Below are 23517 nucleotides of genomic sequence, written 5' to 3' on the forward strand. Positions count from 1 at the left end.
CCGTTCTCTCTGTGTGTCAAATAAAAGTTCAACAAAAGCTGCAGAGCCAACAAGACCCCAGGCCTGGGGTGGGCCTGTACGGAAGCACAGAGGCCTTGTGACCCACCAGGCCAGGAGTGCATTTCTTGCTCCAGAGAGAGATTCAGATGAGGTAATAGGGCATGGGGGTCAGCTCATAGCGTGCTATGATCGATGAAATAAATCTTTCAAAAGACATTGCTTTGGTTGACAGTTTATTAAATACACTACATTTGTACCTTATTCTGTAATTTCTTAAAATGTTCAAACATGGACTCAGTAAAAACATATTTTATAGAAAACCATCTGAAAACTAAAATGAAAATAAGAACACACATTGCACATAGCTAAGCTGCTGTACTGTTAGAAGTTCTACAATCTTAACCTGTACAAATGATCATGAAGTATGGTGGCGTGACTGTTCTTAAATCTGGCACCAAACCTTGATGTCAAATGTGTTAATGCTGCCATGTAGGTACAAAAATGTCTACTAACCAAACTGTTTCAACAATTTTTCTTTAGATACTTTACTAAATCCATTTTCTATGAGCTACCTCTCCCTTTAAGAGATTTAGTTGTACAGACTGGTAACAAAAAAAAAAAAAAAAGAAAAGAAAGGAAAAAAGAAAATAAATTATAAAAAAAAGCCCCTAGAGCCTATTTACAGAACATGCAAAAAGAATGTTATGAAGGTTTCGCTGCAGAACTGGTTCAAGTGGATACAGCCGAGTGACACTATTCCTTCGTTTCCACAAATCTAGGTCCTTTCCCCTTACTGTCTGCAAGAAATACATTTTCAGGGCCTGGACTATAAAACGGCATACAATGCAAAGACAGAAACAAAGAAGTTTGCAAATCCTTTATATTTCCAGCTGTTGAGACAATATAACTGACTGCTGAGGTTACCTCTAGCGTCGGAACCACAGCCAGCTATTGAGCAGCCAGAATGCGACAGTAATTGAATACATGACCATTTCTCTTTTAGCTCGTTCTTTGTTCTCCTCTTCTAAAAGTTGCAGGCGTCTGTTCAGTTTGATGATCTAAGTGAAACACAAACATACAATGAAGGCTTTAATATATCTAAATCACATTCTTAAAAAGGAGTAGAACATCTTGTCAAAAGAATTATTATAAACATAGAAAGTACCATGTGGAACAAAATAAACACAAGTGTAAAGAGAAACAATTACTCCTTGTAACAGCGCCAATTCTACACTTGCATCTTCCTTGCCTTGTTCGTAATCTCTGAGGTAGAAGGGACGTAATTCCCTATCTGGTTGCACTGTGAGGTGAGACACTGCTGCACACCTAAGGCTACTCTGGCTGAAAACAAGAAGCATGCCAGGCAGTTCTACTTCAGTACAATGAACATGGGACCCCCGTCCTTTTCCATACCTCCTGAGCTTCTTGTCAACCAGCCTTGTTGCTCACCTTTGACTTGGTATAACTACTTTCTCTGTCCACCTCTGTTAGTTACTGTGACAGCCCAACAATTACACTTTTAGAGTGACCCTGTGATATGCCACCCAGACCTTGTAGGTGCGCGAGGCTATTCCGCAGGCCTCAGCTATGGTCTCTTTTTGCAAACAGCCTTGGAATGAACAACTACGTTGCTTAAATTCATGCTCCGTCACTGACCTTTATGTACAAACAATTTATTTCACTCAACTTCCCTGTGCATAGGCTTGGCATACATACTAGGAGCAGCAAATATGATTTCCCTTATGTCCATGTGACTCTAAAGGCTAAAATATCCCTGTGCAAGCATAATTCTAAAACTGGACTTAGGTTGGGTTAGAGTCATAACATACATAGGGACAATGTGCAAACTAAAAGCAGAGATTTCCAAGAGAAAGAACTCAAACATAGCAACAAAAGCCCCCCAAATGACTGTTTTGTATGTCAAAAGCATTTTCTGATTATACTGGCTTGCTCACATGTCAAGATTCTTTGTTCCTTGTCAGAATGGTATTGATCAATTTGGGTAACAATGTTTTATGTTGAACAAAAATGTGTAGATGATGGTTTAACAGATTTTTAATTAAATGAGAAAAATCAATCATGGCTTATTAAATAGTTTGATAGAAATATTTTAATTCATGGGATTTACAGAAGGGAAAATACTAAAACTATGCCAACCACCGCTTTAAAATACCACACAGACAGCTTTGGAGTATACCTTATTTAGTACATTCAATACCTGTCGTCGCAATGAAGCTGCATCTACAACAGTCATGTCATCTGATGTCCCCTCAATCGTTGCCTCTATATTGGAAATGCCATACCTAGCAGACAAGACATAAAATACCAAGTAACTAAGAGGAAATGTCAAGCCATACAATGTGTTGTACAATGCTCAAAGACATATTCAGAAGACTGGTATTTAGCAATACAAGGAACTAATACTTTGCCATTTGAATCAATACTAACAAAGGAAAAGAGCACAACTATCTACAATACTGGGAAAGTGCAGTGAGTCCTTCAGAATGCAAAGAGACATATGAGGGAAGACACATAGATACTTTCCCAGCAGAGAGATGAGCAATGTTAAAAAAAAAAAGACCTGGCTGAAAAGGCTTGAGAGCAGCCACTCTATGACAGACCACATACAATTTTTACTCAAGAATTATGTCCACACGGAGGTTCATAGACAGAACCTCAATCAGGGAATGTGTAGAAACTAAGAAAAAGAAGACTGGTAATTTATTTCCCGTTTCTCTTTCCATTCCTACTTTAACTTCTGATTTCTGTTGTCTAATATTGCACTCTCCCACAGATTAGAAAAATCTCCTTAATGTACTTGGCCACTTCATCCAGACACAAGATTAGCTCAATAATCAAGACAGTGTGAATAAAATGATAATGCTGGAAAAATTAAGACAATCCAGAGAAAAGAACAGTGAACTGTGGTTCTCTTTAAGTGACCGCTGTTAAGCGTACGGGTGGGGTGGAGAACTTTTAAGCCAGAGCTCTCTGCAGCCCAGGGTGGCCATGACTTGCTCTGTAGCAGTAGAAGACCCTGAACTCTGGATCCTTGTGCCTCCCAAGCACTGGAATTTCAAGCATGCAACATCAGGCTTGTCTAAAAGCACTGATTTTTAAATGAATGACAACAAATGTCTGAAAAACAAATGCACATAAATGCCTTATATTCCCTTTAATTTCCACAATTTGATATTTATTTTAATGAATACTTTTGCTATGATATAATTTATATTCCATATAATTCACTTGTGTCAATTTTACACTCTACATATGGTAATTTATTGAAATGATAGGGTTCTCTTTCTGAGTTAGCAAAACATAAAACAGAAGTAAGTAAGAGTTGATATATGGATATCTACTTTAATATTTCCAGTAACTACCCATTACAAAAACTACATGACCTTACACATAGGGATATGATGTAGAATTAGATGTTTCTTCCAGACATGTTAAAAGTCTATTCAGAAAATCCTACTGCTTCAAAAAAAGTACCATAGTGATGGCTCAGTGGTAAAGGCACTTGCTTATAAAGCCTAATGACCAGGGCTCTATTATCCAGTACCCACATAAAGTCAGATTCACAAGATGGTGCATGCATCTGCAGTTCGTTTGCAGTGGTAGGAAGCCCTGGCACACTCATACTTTCTCAAATAAATAAATAAAAATTTTGAGAACCACTTAAAAAGCTATATGAAAAAGTACTAAGGAAACCTAGGCAGGCTGCAGGGGGAGAAGTCATTAACAGTTTTATCTAACGATGGACACTGTGTTACACAACTTCCTGCCAGGCAAGATGTGCTCACTGGTACAATAGTGGGATGACCATTATAGGGATAACCAACTACTTTCTGATTGGATTTGAAGCCGACTCTACAAAAGCAATCTCATGCCTGGTACTATAAACTTACTCAAAAACCTGTGACTAGGGCTGGAGAAATGGCTTAGTGGTTAAGGTGCATGCCTGCGAAGCCTAAGGACCCAGGTTCAAGTCTCCAGATCCCACATAAGCCAGATGCACATGTTGGTGCATGTGTCTGGAGTCCGTTTGCAGTGGCTAGAGGTCCCGGTGCGCCCATTCTCACTCTTTCTCTATGTCTCTTTCTGTGTCTCTAATAATTAAATAAAAACAAAATCTTAAAAAAAAACCCTGTGACTACATTTCAATTTCTTTCATGGCTAAATTAGCTTACTTTTATATTAACTGCCACTTCTTGGAAACAAAGTATCTTGAAATACTGAGGATAACTGAACAAACAAAACAAGCTGAGTGAGTAGATGCTGGAGCTACAGGTTCCCAGGCTGAATTACTAGGTAGGTGCAGCTCAGTGGCAGGGCACTTGCTACTCATGCACAAGTCCTTGGGCTCCATCTCTAGTACCACAGTGGAAAACAAAAACAAGTCAACCAACCAACCAAGCAAACAAAACTCCCAGAATTATTAAATGACTAATAGAAAAAAAAAAAAAAAAAAAAAGAGAGAGAAAAGGAGCCAAAGAGGTCACATATGAAAAGAGTATTTGAGAGGAGAATCAAACAGTAACAGCAACTGCCTCAAAGATAAAGGAAACTAGCCCAAACCAACACACAAATGATAATTTAATTTTGAATGAAGGTTTTTAGAAATTTAAAGAAATTATTTGCAAAGCAATATAAAGATGTACAAAAGACTTAACAATTTAAAACAAAAACTTACAAAATTATTTCAACTAAAATTTTGTTATCTATTAGAACTAAGACCTCCTCAGAAATTTGCTAATTTATGTCAGTTGTTGTAATATTTTCATAAAAAGTGATTATAAACTTAAAGAAAAATACATGGGAAAAAACCAGAGGTGGTAGCTCACCTCCCCCCGCCACTCCCTGTATTTGGGAGGTTTAAGTAAAGAACTGCTATAAATCCCAGGCCAGCCTGGGCTAGACAGAGTGAGACCCTGCCTCAGAAGACAAACAGAGAAGCAACGAAATAAAATATAAACACAGGGACAAACTGGAACAGACTGAATTAAGATGGTAAAAACAGTGAGTGAGTGGTCAGGGATCGGCAGGGAAGCTTCTCTTGCTTAGCACTGTGCTACAGTTAATACAGTTCTGCTTAAAATAAGCCCAGGTGGCTAGAATAGTAGAGTAATATGCTTCACACATAACAGACAGATTTCATTTTGCTTTTCCAGAAAGCAGGAAGATTAAATGAGGATTTTGGCGCTTGAGAACCTGTCCACTTGTACAAGCCATTCTAACCGACCCTGTACATGACAGGCTAACTAAGTCTCATAGCGAGAACAGGGCAAAATTAAGAAGACTAAAGCAAACAATGATAAAAATATTTAAAGGATTTTACATGTTCAATTTCCTGAGCTGCTAGGTGGTCAGTGCTGACCATACCTAATTTAAGTTGGTGCTTTACAGACCCTGGACATGACAGTGCAGGTAACTAAAACTACAGAGAAAATGCTCAGGAGATCTGGCATCAGTCAAAGCAGTTACATTGTACAGAGTGTAAGATCCTATGAAATCATTTTTCCTGTGTTTTCATGTATCTCCTATAAGTTATTAAAACTCTACTACAATAAAGTGTCTTAGATATTCACATCACAGCATGCCATAAATACTGATCATTTTCCTTATACTCTGCTAGTCAAATGTGATGTTCAATTACTCTCCCTGTTCTTAGCTGAAAAGCAGAATCACTTGTACGAGAAAGATGAGGTGCTGAAAGCTGTAACAGTCATGGCTTCTACACGAACTGTATCTTAACAAAACAGAAACTCCATTAACTTTGCAAATCCCCTAGTAGTTACAAAGTCCCAAAAGTTACCTGACGTTGTCATGATGAGAATTAGAAGTGGCGGCGGCAGACCCACCACGCAACACAGGTCTAGAGCCAGGTTTTTGTAGAAGGCACAAGACAGAATCAGGAAACAGAGAAGTAAGAAAATAAAAGCAAAAACAAGACAGATAAATGTCAAATAGAATTATATTGTATACTTGTATACTTTAATTCATATTTCAGCTATTTTCAAAGTTCTTATCTCACATGTCTGCCCCATTTTATGATTTGCACATTTTGTAATTGATAAAAAAATCAAAAGAAATAACGTGACAAAAAAGCTCCAACACAGAATTCTCTGTGGTGCTCTTTTTCAAAAGTATAATTCCCTTTTCCATCTGGAAACCGCAACCCCAAATCTAGCAAGTTCAAAAGCATATCAAGAGCTGTTAGTAGCGCTGCAGCTGCATGACTGTGGCTCTAATGAGTCTCAGCAGCTCCACCTCAGAAACAGTGGATTTAAAGAAATTCCCTAGGCCACAACTCCTCCCCCCACCTTCATTAGTTGGTTAATTGGATAAGCCTTATAAGTCAGTGTAGCTATGTGTGTCTCACTTAAACCTTCAGCTCAGCAGAGGAGGAGAAGCTGGGAAGATCTGGGATACTACCACAGGTCCACGTGCTGTCTGAGTGAGCTGGACCTTCAGACAACCAGCAGTGACACCCAGAGCTGCTGGAATGAGGACCGAGGTGTACTGGAAAACTCTGTGGCACTTTCTACTCAGTCTCAGTACATACTCTGGTGCTAAAGGACTACTGTTTCCCTACATAAATTAATTGCCCTTTCCAGTAAAACTTGCTAATATCAGAAAGCAAAAGCTCTACCTGACCACTAGGCAATGTCTCCCAAATAATCAGCAATACTCTCTGACCAGTGGGGGATTTAAAGAAGTATCAAATTATATTTTGACTATCTCAGTCCCTAAGTTACCAAGAGGGTTTTGCCTGAATATAAGTATAAATGCAGTAATTATAGTAGATGTTCAATAACAAATGCTCTATTTTTTCACTGAAGCTGGCATATATGTAGAAAATAAATCTCTATTTTCTGACAACTCAATTTGTGAAAGAAAAATTTAATGTTTAGCTTCTATATGTCCTAAAGTTACTATGACTTACTTCTTAGCCTAGAAGATAAGGGATTCAGAGATTTGTGAGGGCAGTAGCAGATAGAGGGAGAGGAGGAACAGGAAACTGACAATGCTTGCAAAGAACACTGATCAATTACGTATATTGACATAGTAATAAACTCATCTAGCCTAGTATATCTGGCCCATGAAATTAGGAAAACTTCATCAACTATAGTCTTAAATCACAAAACATGAGAACAACTGCCTAAAGGCAGTTTCCTTTGTGCTTCCTGCAATTTTTCAACACATGTAAATATGGCCAAAATAACCTGCCATATTCAACATATTCCACCACAGAGATTTCCCTTTTAGAATGCAGAGCCAGAAAATAATATGGTTACCTTTCACAACGTATGTCATTTTGTCTTCTCACACTGGCAATTGATACATATAATATAAAAGTAAATTAGACAGGTATTCGGCAAAGTTGGAAACTTCATTCAAGTACCACTTTCTACCATGAGTATGATTTAATACATTAAATCTTTAATAATGTGCATTGTAATTGGAGTGGAAAAAGGGAAGAAAATCCAAGGCTACCAAATTTCAGCATTTACTTGTGACTGATGTTTTGGAGTAAATAAATGGCCTAAATTAACAGACTATGTTTCTTTTCCCATAAAAGTATAAAATGCTACAGCAAATAAAATAGATTGATTTGGGAATTGAGAATTATACAACTTTAAAAAATAAAAATTACAAAGCTGTGCATGGTGGCGCACGCCTTTAATCCCAGCACTCGGGAGGCAGAGAGGAGGATCACCATGAGTTCAAGGCCACCCTGAGACTATGTAGTGAATTCCAGGTCAGCCTGGGCCAGAGTGAGACCCTACCTCAAAACAAACAAACAAACAAACAAAAAAAATACTGCCTCAAGTACACCTGCATTGCTAAATGTTTCATGTTATATATTTAAAGAACACCTGCCAAAAATATAAATTTTTCACACACTGGTCTCTTATTTTACTAATTGAAAGCTACTAAGAAAAACTGTAAAAAACAAGCCCCTCCTAAAAAAAAGTTTTGGTTTAAGTCACTTACACAAGTTTAAACAATGTTCTTACACACAACTTAGTTTCCAATGACATGTCCAGCACTACCCAATACAGAGTTGGGCCACTGCTGGCCAGCCCTGGACGGGAGCCTGCCGTGCTCTCCAAATACGGCTCCACGGTCAGAGCGCACCTAGGGCTGGGCTAGCTGCCGGGGTGGGGTCTTCGGGCTCTCAACAGACCCCTTTCCAAATGACAGCACTGTCTTGTGGGAAGGAGCTCTGCTACTGCATGCCCAGATTTGACCTGGTTCTCATGTTGAAAAAATAAACACAGCACATAAGCTTCTTTGGACAGTGTCACTTAAAGTATAGCCTACAACTAGTTGTAATGCTGAGCAAGTATGAATCTGAATCATTCCATGATAGTAAAAGCAAGCAAAATTCTGTTTTCTTTTTCTTTCTGAGAAAATGGTTCCAGTTAAAATTTTATTCAATGTGGCAGCCTAAGACCAAAGATATTGCATTAGCATACCAGCCAAGAGTAAAAAAAAGAGAAAACATGCTAGACAGCTCAAGGAACATCAAAGCACTTAGAAATTTATAAGCAGTATTATTTTATGATCATGCAAGAGGAACATTATCCAAAGTTCACATTCCTACTTCTTATATTTTAAAAAATAAGCCAAACATCTCTAGTAGTAGGAATAAAAACTGAATTGGCACTTAAGGTTTTATCAAGCCTTGTTAAATATCAAAGTAAGCCATCTACATACTGTTTCTTTTCAGCAGTGAAAGTCTCAGTAAGGCCAATGAGGCTCCAAGGTAACAACTGATAGAAGATAGTCAGAAAAAAGCAGCCACAGAACGCCTCACTGACTTCTCTGTCTCTCCCCTTCCTTCTTTACTTTCTTTTAGACAGCGTTTCACTCTAAAGTCCAGTCTGTCTAAATTCACCACAATCCTCCTGCCTCAGCCTTGCCAGTAATAGGATTGTGTGAGCCAACACACTCAACTCTTTTTCTCAATTACGTGAATAATGATAATTCCTTTCCAGAAAAGGAATTTTAAAGTTAACAATTCATTACAATGTAAAAAAATATATAAAATTCACTTAAGAGTTCCAAGTAGTTTTTCATAATAAATGAATGCAAGGTTTGTATTAATAAGATTTCTGATTGAACTTTAGGCCTTTCCCTCCACAACGGAGGAGAAAGAATACATGTTTTCACAAGCTCCACATCAGTGGGCTTGAACTACAGATGTGCTAATGGAAGGTGGGACATTAACAATGCACTGCAACTTTCCCCACAGGCTGTTATTTAATTTATATATTTTTCCCCTTTGGATGTTTTCATTTGATATGACATTCATAATCTAATCTCTTCTAAGGACCTACTGCAATATAAAAATCAAAAAAGATATCTGGTGGAGAAATTTGCTAAAAGGAGGTTAAAAATAGGCCTTTACAAATATTAGTAATGGCAAGTACTTTCTTAAAAAAAATTGAAACCATTAGCTTTGTATTGTAAATAGATGGGAGGAAGAGAATCCAGTCAACTATGTATTACCCCCCCCCCCCAACCTTAACCTTTATAACAACAGGTGAGGAAAAAAGGTGGCCCAGAGAACATAAGCAATTTGCTCAAGGCCAGAATGGAGATGTTCAGTGGAGGGACTGAGAATGAATCTGGCCGATTCCCTGAATCCATGCTCTTTTCTGAACCTTGCTTGCTTCTTATGGCTTCCAAATATTTCAAGACAGTGTATGAACTTTAAAGGAGCATAAAAGGGGTTACATACCCGTGGAGGAACACAAACGAACAAGCCACCAAAAAATATCTATACATGCACAAACATATACATGGACAGTATATAATTCTCCCTCCATACTCTTTACAGTGTAGCATGGAGTCCTTGGGCCCAAGTGCATACCATTACATTTATCCTGGGGAGATTTAAGAAGGCCCTGGATTAACCATGGTAAGCAGCACAGAGAAACAGTCCTAGAGAGCATGGGGACAGAGTGGGCCTACGTATGAATGAAGAGCATGGGGCATAAAAATTTGCTAAAGAAAGCCAGGAGATAGATCCATTTTTAAGAAATAAGGTTTACTAGAAAGGTTGGCACAATTTTACTGGGATTTCTTAAAAATGTAAAAATTAAGTCTAATAAAATGATAATGAAAATTATCACTAGATAAATGTTGAGCTGAAATGAAAGTGACTTTACCTTTCCCATATTATACCTAAACAGTTCTTGGAATTCTACCTTTTAAAGATGATACAGTAATACAGCAAGGATAAAAAAGTATTAGAACTGATTATAAAATGTTATTTACATGAACAATTTGAAGTGCACTACTAATGATTCCAGCTGGAGATGTTCAAAAGTGAGATTAGCTTCTGCTACTGAAAAATCCAGTATTTTTTTTTTTTAAAAATGAGAACACTCTGGATTTTTAGGGTAGGTCAGAGATACATAGCTGTGAGGGGAAAATGTACTGGAGAGAAGTGACATCTCCTCATCCCTGCTTTATTACCTCAGTCCTATCCATAGTTTCAAAGAAGAAATCAGGTCTCACTGAAGAAGGCTGCTATGCTTAGTTGAGGATGCTGCCCTCAGTCCAACAGAACCTCTTACCTACACCTAGGGGAGTCAGGTACTTGGAACAAGTCTGCAAAGCCTTTGAAAAAGGCCTTGCATTTCTTGTATACAGGAACTAAATACTCTCCACAACTGAAGGAAATAGATTCTTGTGAAATGTGAATTTTGGACAATAATTTTAAATTGAAAAAAGAAAAAGCAAAGCAAGCCGTTTCAAACCATTGCATCTTAGAAGAGGCGAGAAGGTGCAAACACAATAGTCCACGGAGTAAGGAGCCAACAAATATGCAACAAAGCTGGCACAAGCCACTGATGGCCAATCACCTGCGATTTTCATCCAGCACATCCAAGATCTGCTGGTAAGCCCTACGAGTGGAAGACTGGATAAGCGACAAAATGCCACGAGCAGAAGAAAGATTAGCTCCGTCTTCAGGTGACACACGGGGAGGACAGGCCCGAGCCTGCGGTGGCGATGGTGTCACGCTGCTTACATAAGCACAGCACAGGAAGAGAAAAACACTCAAGTCAGACTTATAAACCTTCAGCAGAGCAGTTTTTAATCTGTTTTCTTGTTTCCTTTTCCCACCCTTCGCTCCATCTTAAGAAAAAGTCAGACAAAAGATGTTAATAAGCATTTTGAATTGTTTAAAAAACCTCAGCTACCATGGACCACTTATCACTTTGTAACTGTAAACGCCATAGATGGAACACACTGGACATGAGAGAACCTGAGTGGGGAAAGAACTACGCCAGGGTGCATTCGGCCCTCAGCAGGGCCAAGCAGCACTTCTCCTTCACACAGTGCGAATTCCAGGTGGAACCTCCGAGAGACAGCACTGCGTTGGAGCTACAGATGGTTACAAGAATCGGACACAGAATTCAAGTACACAGTACCCAGCTAATGTGATTTCAGGAAATGTTTCAAATACTTCACAAAGGCTAGGCAATCTCAGTTTATAACAAGGAAATGAAAATTTACATATGAAGCAGTCTCAGAAAACTGTAAGGAAAAAGTACTGTTTGATAATTAGGCCTTGTGCAGAATGCAGCGAGATGGCAGGGACACTTCACTCATTTGTGCCGTGAACCGTATCTACGCTTCTCAGTTACAGTAGTCTTCATTACTCCTGTACATGTGAGTTGAGTCACGTGTGTTTTGGTTGAACACCTGTGCTCCCCGACAGCCGACCACTTTTACTGACGCAGCCTGCAGAGTTCTAACCTAAACTGTTTTCCTTAGTATGTGCATGCTCATGTGAGAGTCCTAGCCATGTGTGCCACAGCTCACGTGTGGTCAGAGGAGGTGTGTGCCACAGCTCACGTGTGGAGGTCAGAGGACGTGTGCCACAGCTCACGTGTGGAGGTCAGAGGACGTGTGTGCCACAGCTCACGTGTGGAGGTCAGAGGACGTGTGTGCCACAGCTCACGTGTGGTCAGAGGACGTGTGTGCCACAGCTCACGTGTGGAGGTCAGAGGACGTGTGTACCACAGCTCACGTGTGAAGATCCGATGACAACATTAGGTGTTGTTTTCCACCTTCTACTTTTCTTGAGGGAGGATCTGCCATCGTTGGTCACTGCTGTGATTGCCAGGCTGGCCTCTGCGCCCCTGGAAGGCTCTCCTGTCCTTGCCTGGGCTCCCATGGCGGGCACACTGGAACTGCAGGTCCCGCTGGTGCCCGGCTCTCAGGCGGGCTCTAGGGCTCAAACTCAGGCACTCAGCTCCGCATGGCAAGCCCTTGATCAACACGGAGCCTTCTACCCAGGCCCCTGAACTAAGCTCTTCATACCTGTGTCACCATTTCCAGAGACGTCTGTTAGGTAAGACATTTAAGTGACATAGGGATTTGGCATTAGTTTTGTTGTAATAAGAGAATCATGACCCTAGGATGAAGGTTTAGCATTCTCAATGGGCAACATACACAAGGCTAAACTTAATCCTGATTATGTACAAAAGGAATGAAAAAGTGGGGGTAGGCAGAGCAGTTGGAGAATTATTGAAACATGAAGAATCTTCAAATTTTGGGGCGGGGAGATAGTCCAGTGGATAAAACATTTGTTATGCAACTGTGAGTGACTGAGTATGGATCCCCAGAACCAAGCCAGACACAGCGGCTGGTGGTGTAATCCCAGCATGTCTACAATGAGGTAAGAGTGGACGGAAGAATCTCCCAAAGCCTGCAGGCCAGCCAGCCAGTGAACAGCCGTGAACAAGGACAGCCTGCCCCCCACACAAAGCAAAAATTGACATCCATGGCCGTCCTCTGCATGTGTGCGTGCACACGTGTCCACACACACATACACAGACACACTTTCATCTTGCTTGTGTAATCTTTCCTAATTTGACATGTCTGAAAACCAAAGAACATGTGATAATCCCTGAAAGGGCAGTTACTATCATCTAATATTCTCAGAGTCCCAGAAAAATCAAGAAACACAATCTCTATAATTCTAACTTTCAGTGTCTTGATGATCTGAAGATAGGTACAATAAATATGAAAACTATATTTTCCAGTCATGAATTAGAAGAGAATTATTTAAACCATATGTAGGTATATTCTGATCATGATCACATGACTTTGGAGTATGGCAATAAAAAAAAATAAATCATATTTTAACAATAAAAAATTATGTGTGGTTAAAGATGAAAGACTTGTGGACACCAGAGGCTAGGGTAGGTATCTTCCTTTGTCACTCTCCATCTTATTTACTGAGGGAAGTTCTCTCACTTGAACCCCAGGTCACCCATTCAGCTAATCTAGTTAGCCAGCTTGCTCTAGGCACCTACTTGTTTCCACCCCTCAAGCTGCTAGAATTAGAAGTGTGCAAACACACCTGCCTGGTATTTACATAGGTTCTGGAGATCTGGACTCAGGTCCTCATACTTACATGGTAAGCACTTTACTGAATGAGCTGTCTCCCTAGCTGGTAGGAAAGGTTATTTATTTATTTTTAATGAGAGCCAGGGAGAGAACTGACATGACAGGGTCTCAGCCTCTGCAATTGAACTCCAGATACTTGCGGCAACTAACGTGCATGTGTGACCTTGTGCTTGTGCAACCTCATGATTCTGGCTTACATGGGATCTGGAGAGTCAAACATGGGTCCTTAGGCTTTGTAGGCAAGTGCCTTGACTACTAAGCCATATCTCCAGCCCTATTTTTTTAAAAAATATTTTATTTATTTATTTGAGAGAGAGAAAAGAAAAAGAGGAGGAGGAGACAAGTAGAGAGAAAGAGAGAATGGGCACTCCAGGGCCTCTAGCCAGTGCAAATGAACTCCAGACGTATGTGTCCCTTGTGCGTCTGGCTTATGTGGGTACTGGGGAATTGAACCAGTCCTTAGGCTTCACAGGCAAATGACTTAATCACTAAGCCATTTCCCCAGCCCTCCAGCCCTATTTTTTAATTGAATAATTATACTGTAAGAAAAGCAAAATTATCTTAATTAGAAATTAGGAATTATTATGTATGATTCAAATTATAATTAGGTAATTTTTTAAAGCTCTGAATAGTCCTATAAGTCTTTCTACCAACAAATGATAGAAAAAAATAACAAGGAAAAATAAGCTTTACCATCTGACAGTCAGAATGTCCTTATTGGTTGGTATGAACTGTGGAGGAATATGGTGATTTTAGAGTTGGATTTCATCTTTGTAAACTTACTACCCAACTGAGATTTAATGATTTCTTCTGTTGCTTATTTTTTTTTAAGTTTTTTGTTTATTTATTTATTTGAGAGCAGCAGACAGAGAGAGAAAGAGGCACGCAGAGGTGGGGGGTGGGGGGATATGGACGTGCCAGAGCCTCCAGCCACTGCTTACAAACTCAACATGTGAGCCCTTGTGCATCTGGCTAACGAGGGTCCTGGGGAATCGAGCCTCGAACCAGGGTTCTTAGGCTTCACAGGCAAGCACTTAACCACTAAGCCATCTCTCTAGCCCTTGTTGCTTATTTTTAATTTTAGAAAATTACAGTGAGTAAAAAATAAATAATGTAAAGGCACTAAGATTACTTAAACAAGTATCACATTACAATTAATAATAAAATATACTTTGATGACAAATTAGTCCTAGTAATGTTAAAAAACAGCAAAATCTCCAATTTACACTGTTAAATAAAAGATTAAAAAGTTTGAAAAACTCATGCTTAACATGTTAGTTCATTAGTAACAGCTCTACCTTGTGCTTACACAAAATTTTACTAGATAATGCAGAACTACAGCTTAAGTTAGAATTTACATGGCATAATTCTTTAAAAGGTAAGTTCAAAGTCAAATGGCTCTCTTTATGGATTTTTATAGGAATAAAAACTCTAATTTGCTACTACTAATTGAGGCAACATAGTAGCTCATAGAAGCCCAATAACAGAACCAGAATGAGAGACAGGTCCACTGGTTACTAGTGTGATTTCTTCTGTTAAGAATGACAGGCCTGGCCAGGTGTGGTGGCCCATGCCTTTAATCCCAGCACTCAGGAGGCAGAGGCAGGAGGATCACTGTGACTTCAAGGCCACCCTGAGACTATGTAGTGAATTCTAGGTCAGCCTGGGCTAGAGTGAAAACCTACCTTGAAAAACAAAACAAACAAACAAAACAACAACAACAACAAACCAAACCAAACCAAAACAAAACAAAAAACCTAGGCCTGGAGTGGTGGCACATGTCTTTAACCCCAGCACTCAGGAGGCCAAGGTAGTAGGATCGCTGAGTTCAAAGCCAGCCTGAGACTACATAGCGAATTCCAGGATAGCCTGGGATAGAGTAAGACCTACCTCAAATAAGCAAAAAATCAAACAAAACAAAACAAAAAAACCAATGGGGATTACTAAAACAAATTAAGTGGAGTCCATAGAAAACTAACAGGCCAACCAGTACAAAATAAAAGAAAATGGAAAAGGACACTTGGTCCTTACATGTGTACATGACTTCATTTTCCTTTCACCAATACCCCAAACCACAGAACACCTTCTTTGCTGAGTTTTTTATTCCTAATGAAGTATATGATAGCAGTTTGAGAAGTCCTGAAAGGGAAGTGCTAAAGCCAATTAGAAAGACAATCAGGTAGTACATGCCAATTATGTAGTCAGCTAGATTAGTATTAACATTGCCTGCAAAATTAAAGCAACTCCTACTGGAAAAAGTAGAGCAGATAAAATCTTACGTGTAATACTCCGGTGTAGAAATCGATGCCTGGAACCTTGAAATTTTATTTCTTGGGGCAGAATCTGATCTGTGCCACCTTAAATAATAATTATGCTTCTTTTAAATATTCAGCTTTTGTAACAAAGAAAAAACTAGATAATTCTACTATTAGAATTCATTTTTATGTCAACAGGTGACAATAACCAACCTTAATGCCTCTTCAAAGAAATTAAGAAACAAAAGCTTGAACTCTCACCCCTTTCCACTTCTCTTATTACGAGATACAGTATACAATGAAGTGGAGGCAGGCAAAGGGCCTTGCAAAATGATGCATAATTAATCCAGAATCATACAAAAGGAAAAAATAGCAAGAGTTTAATAACAACTATAACAGATATAAACTATAGGCTCATTAATAGTTTCTTCCTTACCACCTTAATAATATCCATTTTATGCTTATTACACCAAATTTCTAAGGTTAATAAAACATAGGAAACCCTTAAAAATGAATTCAATAAATTGTAAAATTAATGTAGAAAGGCAAACTTTCATTATTAACAAAGATTTTCAGTTTTATTAAACATCTGGAAAAGCTCATGAAGCCAAATTAAAGAAAATCGAATAATTTGTTAGCTACTAATGTTTTATATTGTGAAGAATTTGCAAAGAGCTTTTACTTCAACTTCTTCTATACTTTGTGCAAAGGTGATGCCATTATTATGTTATTAATATGAAATGTCAAAGTAAACAGCCTATATGGTGAGTCACATCTTCATGTAGCAGAAGAGCTGATTAGAAATGTTTGCTTCCTATAAAAAACGCATACTGCAAGTAGAAAATACCTAAAACTGGTAGGTATATTTAACTTAGGCATAAATTATGTAGCCATTTTACTAGCTACATATTTGGGAAGATTCTAGAAAATCAAATTTCATCAATCTGTTGACATCATATGTACCAACTAGATACCTTCAAGAAAACACATTGAATCATGAAAAGAAATGACCTTATTAATTTGATCCTTTTAGACAAGTCTTTTCTGAAGGAGATATAATATTTATTGTAATTTAGTTTCTTGCTATGTAAATGTTCATAATAACAGCAACATCCTTGGGAGACATCTGAAGATTCTTGAAGCAATCAAGGCGGTTACACTTCTTTCTTGCACTTAACACACAACGATGGAATTTCAACAAAGCAAGCAAATATTTACCCTGAAGCTGCAATTTCTCTGATTAATTGGAAATACAAAACACTTCTTTTAAGGTAAGGACAAAAATACATTAGTCTTCTTTCTATCCTTCTAAAGCCCCTGTCCCCATTAAAGTCCATTCTACACACCTGTCCTCATTATCCAAGTCTAAACTAGAACTCAGCATGCTGTAAGGACAAAATGATATATTTTCTTTGCAATATATTTTCTTTTCAGACTGCAAGCTCTCAGAAGAGTTGTGCTATTTCCTGATGCTTTCCAAGCTCCGAGAGAAGCTAACACGATACTTGATGTCACACAGGTTCCTGATGAGTTCATGGAAACTGACCAGAAAAATCGGTGAGAATACTCATTTATGTAGGAAGAGTGTCAGACATGTAGAAGAGGGAAGTATTGCGGACACATTCTTAAAACTAAAACAAGGTCAGATTTTATGACTATAGCAAGTGCCATACAACCAATGTCAGTGGAAAACATTTTTAGCACTGTGAGATTTAGAAAAGGATGTACACAGGTAATACTTTGAGAATATGCATAAAGCAGACACAATGCTTCGTGGATCTACTCACACAGAATCATTTCTGACCAGCTGCCCATTTTGGCGAACAGCATTCTCACTCATAGAGCGCTCTCTTTTGAGCCTGCCAACTGCGCGGATCTGTCAAGGCACAAAGAAAGGGAAGGGAATAGAAAATATTCTCAGTAGCCTGGTAGCTACTTAGCATCAAAATGAACTCAGCCCAAGACACAAAGGAGGAGGAGGCAGGAATAGCAAACACGAAGCAAGGCACTGTGATAGGGACATAAGAGACTTGTCTTTAAAACTCATTCTGATTGTAAGGCCAAGAAGCTTAGAATGCCTGCTAACCTTTACATGATTACAATGTAAATCAACTTAGAAATGCCCTCTTTACCTTTGAGTAAAAGCTACTCTCATTTTTTTTTTATAAGCAAGCATCAAACTTGGTTGCTACAAGGGTCCTCTACATGGAATGGGTTCTAGGACCCCACAGATACCAAATCATGGCATGCCCAAGTACCTTAGGTAAAACGGTTTACTACAGTCATCCTTCCCCATACTTTGTTTCCAAATTACTTACAACATCTAAGAGAAGAGAATGTACCTGGTAAGTAGGTATGATATTGCTTTGTTCAGAGAAAAATAAATGACACAGTCTGCCTCTGTTTAGCATGGGCACATGCATTTCAGCCTATCTACACAGCACATGAGCATGACACAGGCAAACTATGACCTAGTGCTACAGACGTGAAGGGCTCTGTCTGCAAACCAGAGTCAATAAGGCAAAACCAAACACAAGAAAAATTTACCCCTTCCATGATGAAATGTAAGCAGTCCTGGGCTGGCTTTTAAGAATCCAGTTGGTACTCACGTTCCTGCCTATTATACATATATATTATGCGTGCGTGCGTGCGTGCGTGCGTGCGTGCGTGCGTGCGTGCGTCCTTCCTTCCTTCCTTCCTTCCTTCCTTCCTTCCTTCCTTCCTTCCTTCCTTCCTTCCTTCCTCCCTCCCTCCCTCCCTCCCTCCCTTCCTCTTTCTTTCTTTCTGGGAGGATCTCACTCAAGCCTAGGCTTAGACCTCACTCTGTTACCCAGTTCAGTCCTCAGGCCTTCTGTGTCTAGCTGTGCAGCATGCAGTAGTACTAGACAAACCTGCACACAGGCAGAATACATTCCTGTTCAATGTGCTTCAGCTCAAGTTGTATCTGGTTATTCATACACTACAAGAAGCCCTGTGGGCACTGGTGCTCGTCATTTGTGCTAAGCCTATCAAACCCTCCCTTAACAATCTATTCACATGTCTTAAATTTGACCTATACTCCTTTTAAGAAACTTAAGATCTCTCTGCCCTAGCCTCCAAAATGCTCAGATTACAGGTACAAACCACCATGCCTGGCACCATTCTTGTTTTCTATGGAAACTTGACTGGAGAAGAGGGGAGGAAGAGGTAATGCAGACAGGACAATGGGCTGGCATCCTCCCGCGTGAACATGCTCGAGCACACAGCTCAGAAGAGCACACAACGGGGAGAACAGCTGAGCCGGAGGCTAGGGCACCTGGGAAAGGAGCATGGAACAAGGTGGCACAGGAAAGCGCTCCGCTCTTGCCTATGGAAGAAGAAAGAGCAAGAGACATCACCGTATGAGGACCAGAGTGCGCAGCACTGAGTCATCCATGGGCACAGGTGTGCAGTCAAAAATAAAGTTGTTCTCTCTTCATCTTCTTCTCCTTACCAGGTACACCCAATCTTTTGATATCACATGACACTGTCATCTATAAAGTTCATACTCAAAAACCATGCAATTGAGTTATAAAATAAACAAAAGTTAAGACTTGGTGTTGGACCACACTCGTAGCTCTTCTCCACCCGGCACGTAACCCGCAGATTGGACAGGACTAAGGCTTCCACTTCTTTTTGGGCACCTCACCCCAGTTCTTTCCATGGATGAGAAGAGGGCTATACACATTTCCACTGACTTGTGAGGAGACCTCTTCTCCTGACTTCTTGATTCTGAGCTTCTGCAGGACACTTTTAAGTATTCCCCAAATGCCTGGGGAGTCTTCTGTAGGTGCTCTTGGTAGTAAGCTGAGGGTCTGATACACTTCAGTCACTTAGAGTCACCTGCTTCTCACCCTTGAGCTGGTCACCACAGGCACTGACAGCCATCTGTTTGCTGCTTCCTTACAGGAGGGCTACTAGGTTTTATGCTTTCTAACACACATCCATGGTTTTCGTGTTATCCTCAGCTTGTAGGGCTGTTGCGTTCCAAGTGTAATGAAAGATGAGGTTGGTTCATGCTAGATATGACTTCTACTAGTGCCAGAGCCGCAGCTATACGCTTTGTACGTAACTAACATAGAATGTGGCATATGGCGGATGACACCTGACGGTTTCTGTTTAAAGCTTGCATAACGTAGAGATAAGCTCCCTTTCTGAAAACATTCACTGCCTTTGTAATTCTCTACCAAATTCAGGTCAAGGTTTATACAAGCTAACTGATTTTGCTCCTTCCAGATTATTCCATCTTTAAGCAATCATCCAGGAAAGTGTCTGGATTGCTTTAGTCAGTTACTTATACTGGGAATCAAGTGTCTGAACTAGTTAGAGGAGCAAAAACAAAACAACAACAACAAAAAATCCAACAAATAGCAAAGCAAGCTTCTCTCACTGGGCAGAATTTTCAAGACGAGACTTTTCATAGTTAAATTTGCATTAGGAATGATGAGGATCTGGGCTCTGGGCCTCTGACAGGGAATGTGCTAACATATCTTGTTCTCTGTGTAGCCGTCTTCACAACTTTCATTATTTGTTATTATTAAAGACCTTTAGATAGGGAGATAGTTCTTGTTAAAGTGCTCGCCTATAAGCACGAGGACCTTTGTTCAACCCAAACACCCATGTAAAATGTTAGATGTGGTAGCACTTGCTTAAAATCCTAGTGTCGGAGAGGTGGAGACAGGAGGATCCTTGGAGCCAGTCTAGCCTAGTTGGCAAGCTCCAGAACAATGAAACAGCCTTTCCTCAAATAGACAGATGGCTTTTCTGAGGACAACATGCTTGTGAACTTGTCCTCGGGCCTCCCATGTACAAGTGTGCCTGCACTCAAACACATAAGAACATACATGCACACACACCCCCACATACATATGCAAAAGAGAAAGGAAGCAAATGTTACATCTTCTGTGTGTGTCAATGTTTTCACTAGGCAGACAGTGAATGTCCAGAGAGCAGGGACTAGGTGTCTTTTACTATACAGTGTCTCAGAAAAAGTTCAAGAGTAGTTGCTAAGTAAAATGTTACAAATATCTTGGTGACTTTTTTTTTTTTTGGTTTTTCGAGGTAGGGTCTCACTCTGGTCCAGGCTGACCTGGAATTAACTCTGTCATCTCAGGGTGGCCTTGAACTCACGGCAATCCTCCTACCTCTGCCTCCCGAGTGCTGGGATTAAAGGCGTGTGCCACCACGCCCGGCTTTGGTGACTTTTTATAGCACAAACATTCAAGTCTAGGCTTTCTACTCAGCATGCAAGAAGGTTCAAACTAGCACATATGAGGTAATAACTTATTACCTCAATTGCCTAGTAGAAATTTAGAACCTAAAAAGGCAATAACACCTAGTAGTGTGAAATTGAACTGTCTTTTTTATATGAATGCTTTAACCTTCTGGAAAAGACTTCATGCAAAATGAAACCAGAGAAGTACCAAGTTTAATAAAAATGTATGTTTGTACACTGTGTTTAAGAAGATGGAAAGACTGGTCTTGAGTCAACAGGAGAGGCAAGATTTTAACTTGACTTCTATCACTCTTTTTAGGCCACACTGCCAAATTAGGTTGACAGGGACATTACTGTAATCAGTAGCTCAGCAGCTAACAGTAGAAACCTTTCTTCAAGTAGCAAGAATAGATAGGATCAGGAGAAATGGGTTTTCTTAGCTCTGTTTGTCAAAATGATTTTATCACAAAATGATGCATTAATATTCTCCAACTTCAAAGCTTCCTTGGCCGGGGAAGCAGCGCTAAGTCACTTGCCTGGAATGTTCAAGGGCTCTGGTCTAATCCCAGCACTGCAAAAACAAAACTGAACTTCCAGCCTAGCCCTGTATCACCTTACATGCAATCGTCACCAAAGCTCTTCCTTTATGTACACACCCGTGTCAGCGACACTTCCCACAAGATTTTCACTTTCCTCACACACAAGGGCTACATTAGAAAAGCACAACATTTTATATTTGGGGAAAGAAAAATAAATTAATAGCAATCACTGTTCTACATGGAAATCTTTCATTACATATGGCCAACAATACGATCCATAGCCTCTCAACTTCTCACTTGTAATTTTGCCCATATTCTTTCAAATACAACTGATGTTAAAAAACTCTACTTACTTCTTCATTTTGAGGGGTTACGGGAGGCCTTTCTAAGTCCAGGAAATCTAGTGGTCTTTCACTTAGTGTAAGTACACGAGGTGGTGTTTTTAGTGCCAGAGGTTTAAAGGGAGTTGACTGAATGAGGTCAAGATCTGCTGGTCTTGAAAATGAAACATCTTCATTATTTCCTAGGAGAAAATTAAAAAAAAAAAAAATAGGGTAGGGGGAGAGAATTTTTTTTAAAAGTAGTGGCTTTGTAAAAATATATTTACCCTCCCTGTTTTATTTTATAACCTACCTGACAGTGCTATTTCTTTAAAAATACACTTTTGGCATATGTATTTACATTTCGTTACTATTTAATACTGTGGTGCAGAAATTATACAATGAATATATTTATAACCAAAAAACAAACAAACCCCAAGCAACATATTATCTATCTATCTACTCATATATGTGCACATAAGGAACACCCAATCTTTCAAACCCCACAACAAATTTGAGTAGGTGTTTCAAAAAAAGATAAGCAAATGACCAAAAAACAAATATACAGATATTCAAAATTACTAACTGAAGATATATTATTAAAATCACAAGAAAATGCCATATATACCTCTCTAATGATTCAAATTAAAGATGCCAACCATAGAAACTGTTAGCAAGGATGTAGAGAACTAAAACCCTCAAATGTCACTGATGGAAATGGTATCTGGTACAGTTTTGAAAACAGACTGCCAGCACCTGAGAAAACCTAATTGTACCTTATAACCCAGGCACCTCACTGCTAAAGATACACGTCCTCACGTAGATCTGCACATGAATATTCATGTGAGCTTTCTTCCTAAAGGTCATCAAAGGAAACAACACATGTCTATTCTGTGCTTGGACAGATTACAATGAACCCACAAAGAACATGACTCAGTAATTACATGTGATACATGCCACAATATGGAAGAATCTGAAAAACATTACTCTAGCCAGCCAGGTGGCACATGCTTGCAATCCTACCATTTGGGAGGCTAAGGCAGGATCATGAGTGCCTCAGCTGCCCTAAGAGTATCTCAAGAAACAGCAGGGCTAGGGAGATGGCTCAGTCGGTAAGGTGATGCCATGGGATATGAGTTTGGGTCCTCAGCATCAATGTAAAATGCTGGCATGGTGGTATGCATCTGTAAACCCAGCAGTGGGGAGGGAGAACTACGGAATCCCTGGGGCACACTGGTTAGCTAGTCTAGCCGAGTTGGTGAGCTCACAAAATAAGGGGAAGAATGATTAAGAAAGACACTTCAGGTCAACCTCTGGCCTTCATATGCACATATACACCTAAAAGTGCAAAGAGAGAGAGAGAGAGAGAGAGAGAGAGAGAGAAAGAGAGAGAGAGAGAGAGCACGGGAGCGAGCACGCTGGGCCTGTTAGGACAGGCTACTTGGAAGGCTGACTCAGGAAGAGCCAAGCTGAGGGCCTGCCTGGGATACTTGGCATATTCCATGTTAGTGTACAAAGGTTCAACTCCCAGTATCCTGACCCCCCAAAACATACAAACAGCAACAAAAAAATATCGGTACAAGAGCCAGAAGTAATAAATACTCCATGACTGTGTTTATATAAAGCTTTAGGAAAGTCTAACCTAATTTTAGGCTTTAGAAAGGTTATGGTTTCCTAGAGTTGACGCATTGGGACTGACAGAGAAAGGATGAGAAAAATGTTCTATCTCT

General features: G+C 39.6%; 1 protein-coding gene across 17 annotated transcripts in view; it reads right to left on the minus strand.

The window, feature by feature from the left end:
* Positions 1-220: 220 nt before the first annotated feature.
* Mff (mitochondrial fission factor) overlaps positions 221-23517 on the minus strand; it is a 32266-nt gene continuing 8969 nt past the window's right edge. For 5 of the 17 annotated variants that reach the window (XM_045147063.1, XM_045147067.1, XM_045147066.1 and 2 more), the window contains 8 exons: positions 21821-21990; positions 17483-17571; positions 15720-15797; positions 10884-11045; positions 7302-7334; positions 5819-5878; positions 2219-2303; positions 221-1058 (listed from right to left, as the gene is read on the minus strand). In XM_045147063.1, the coding sequence (XP_045002998.1) occupies positions 927-1058; positions 2219-2303; positions 5819-5878; positions 7302-7334; positions 10884-11045; positions 15720-15797; positions 17483-17571; positions 21821-21990 (809 nt within the window). In that variant the 3' untranslated portion in view covers positions 221-926. The remainder of the gene's footprint in view (positions 1059-2218; positions 2304-5818; positions 5879-7301; positions 7335-10883; positions 11046-15719; positions 15798-17482; positions 17572-21820; positions 21991-23517) is intronic. The other 12 variants (XM_045147064.1, XM_045147071.1, XM_045147070.1 and 9 more) reach the window with 12 other exon arrangements.

This window comes from Jaculus jaculus, chromosome 4 (assembly GCF_020740685.1).
Source record: "Jaculus jaculus isolate mJacJac1 chromosome 4, mJacJac1.mat.Y.cur, whole genome shotgun sequence".
Classification (NCBI taxonomy): domain Eukaryota; kingdom Metazoa; phylum Chordata; class Mammalia; order Rodentia; family Dipodidae; genus Jaculus; species Jaculus jaculus.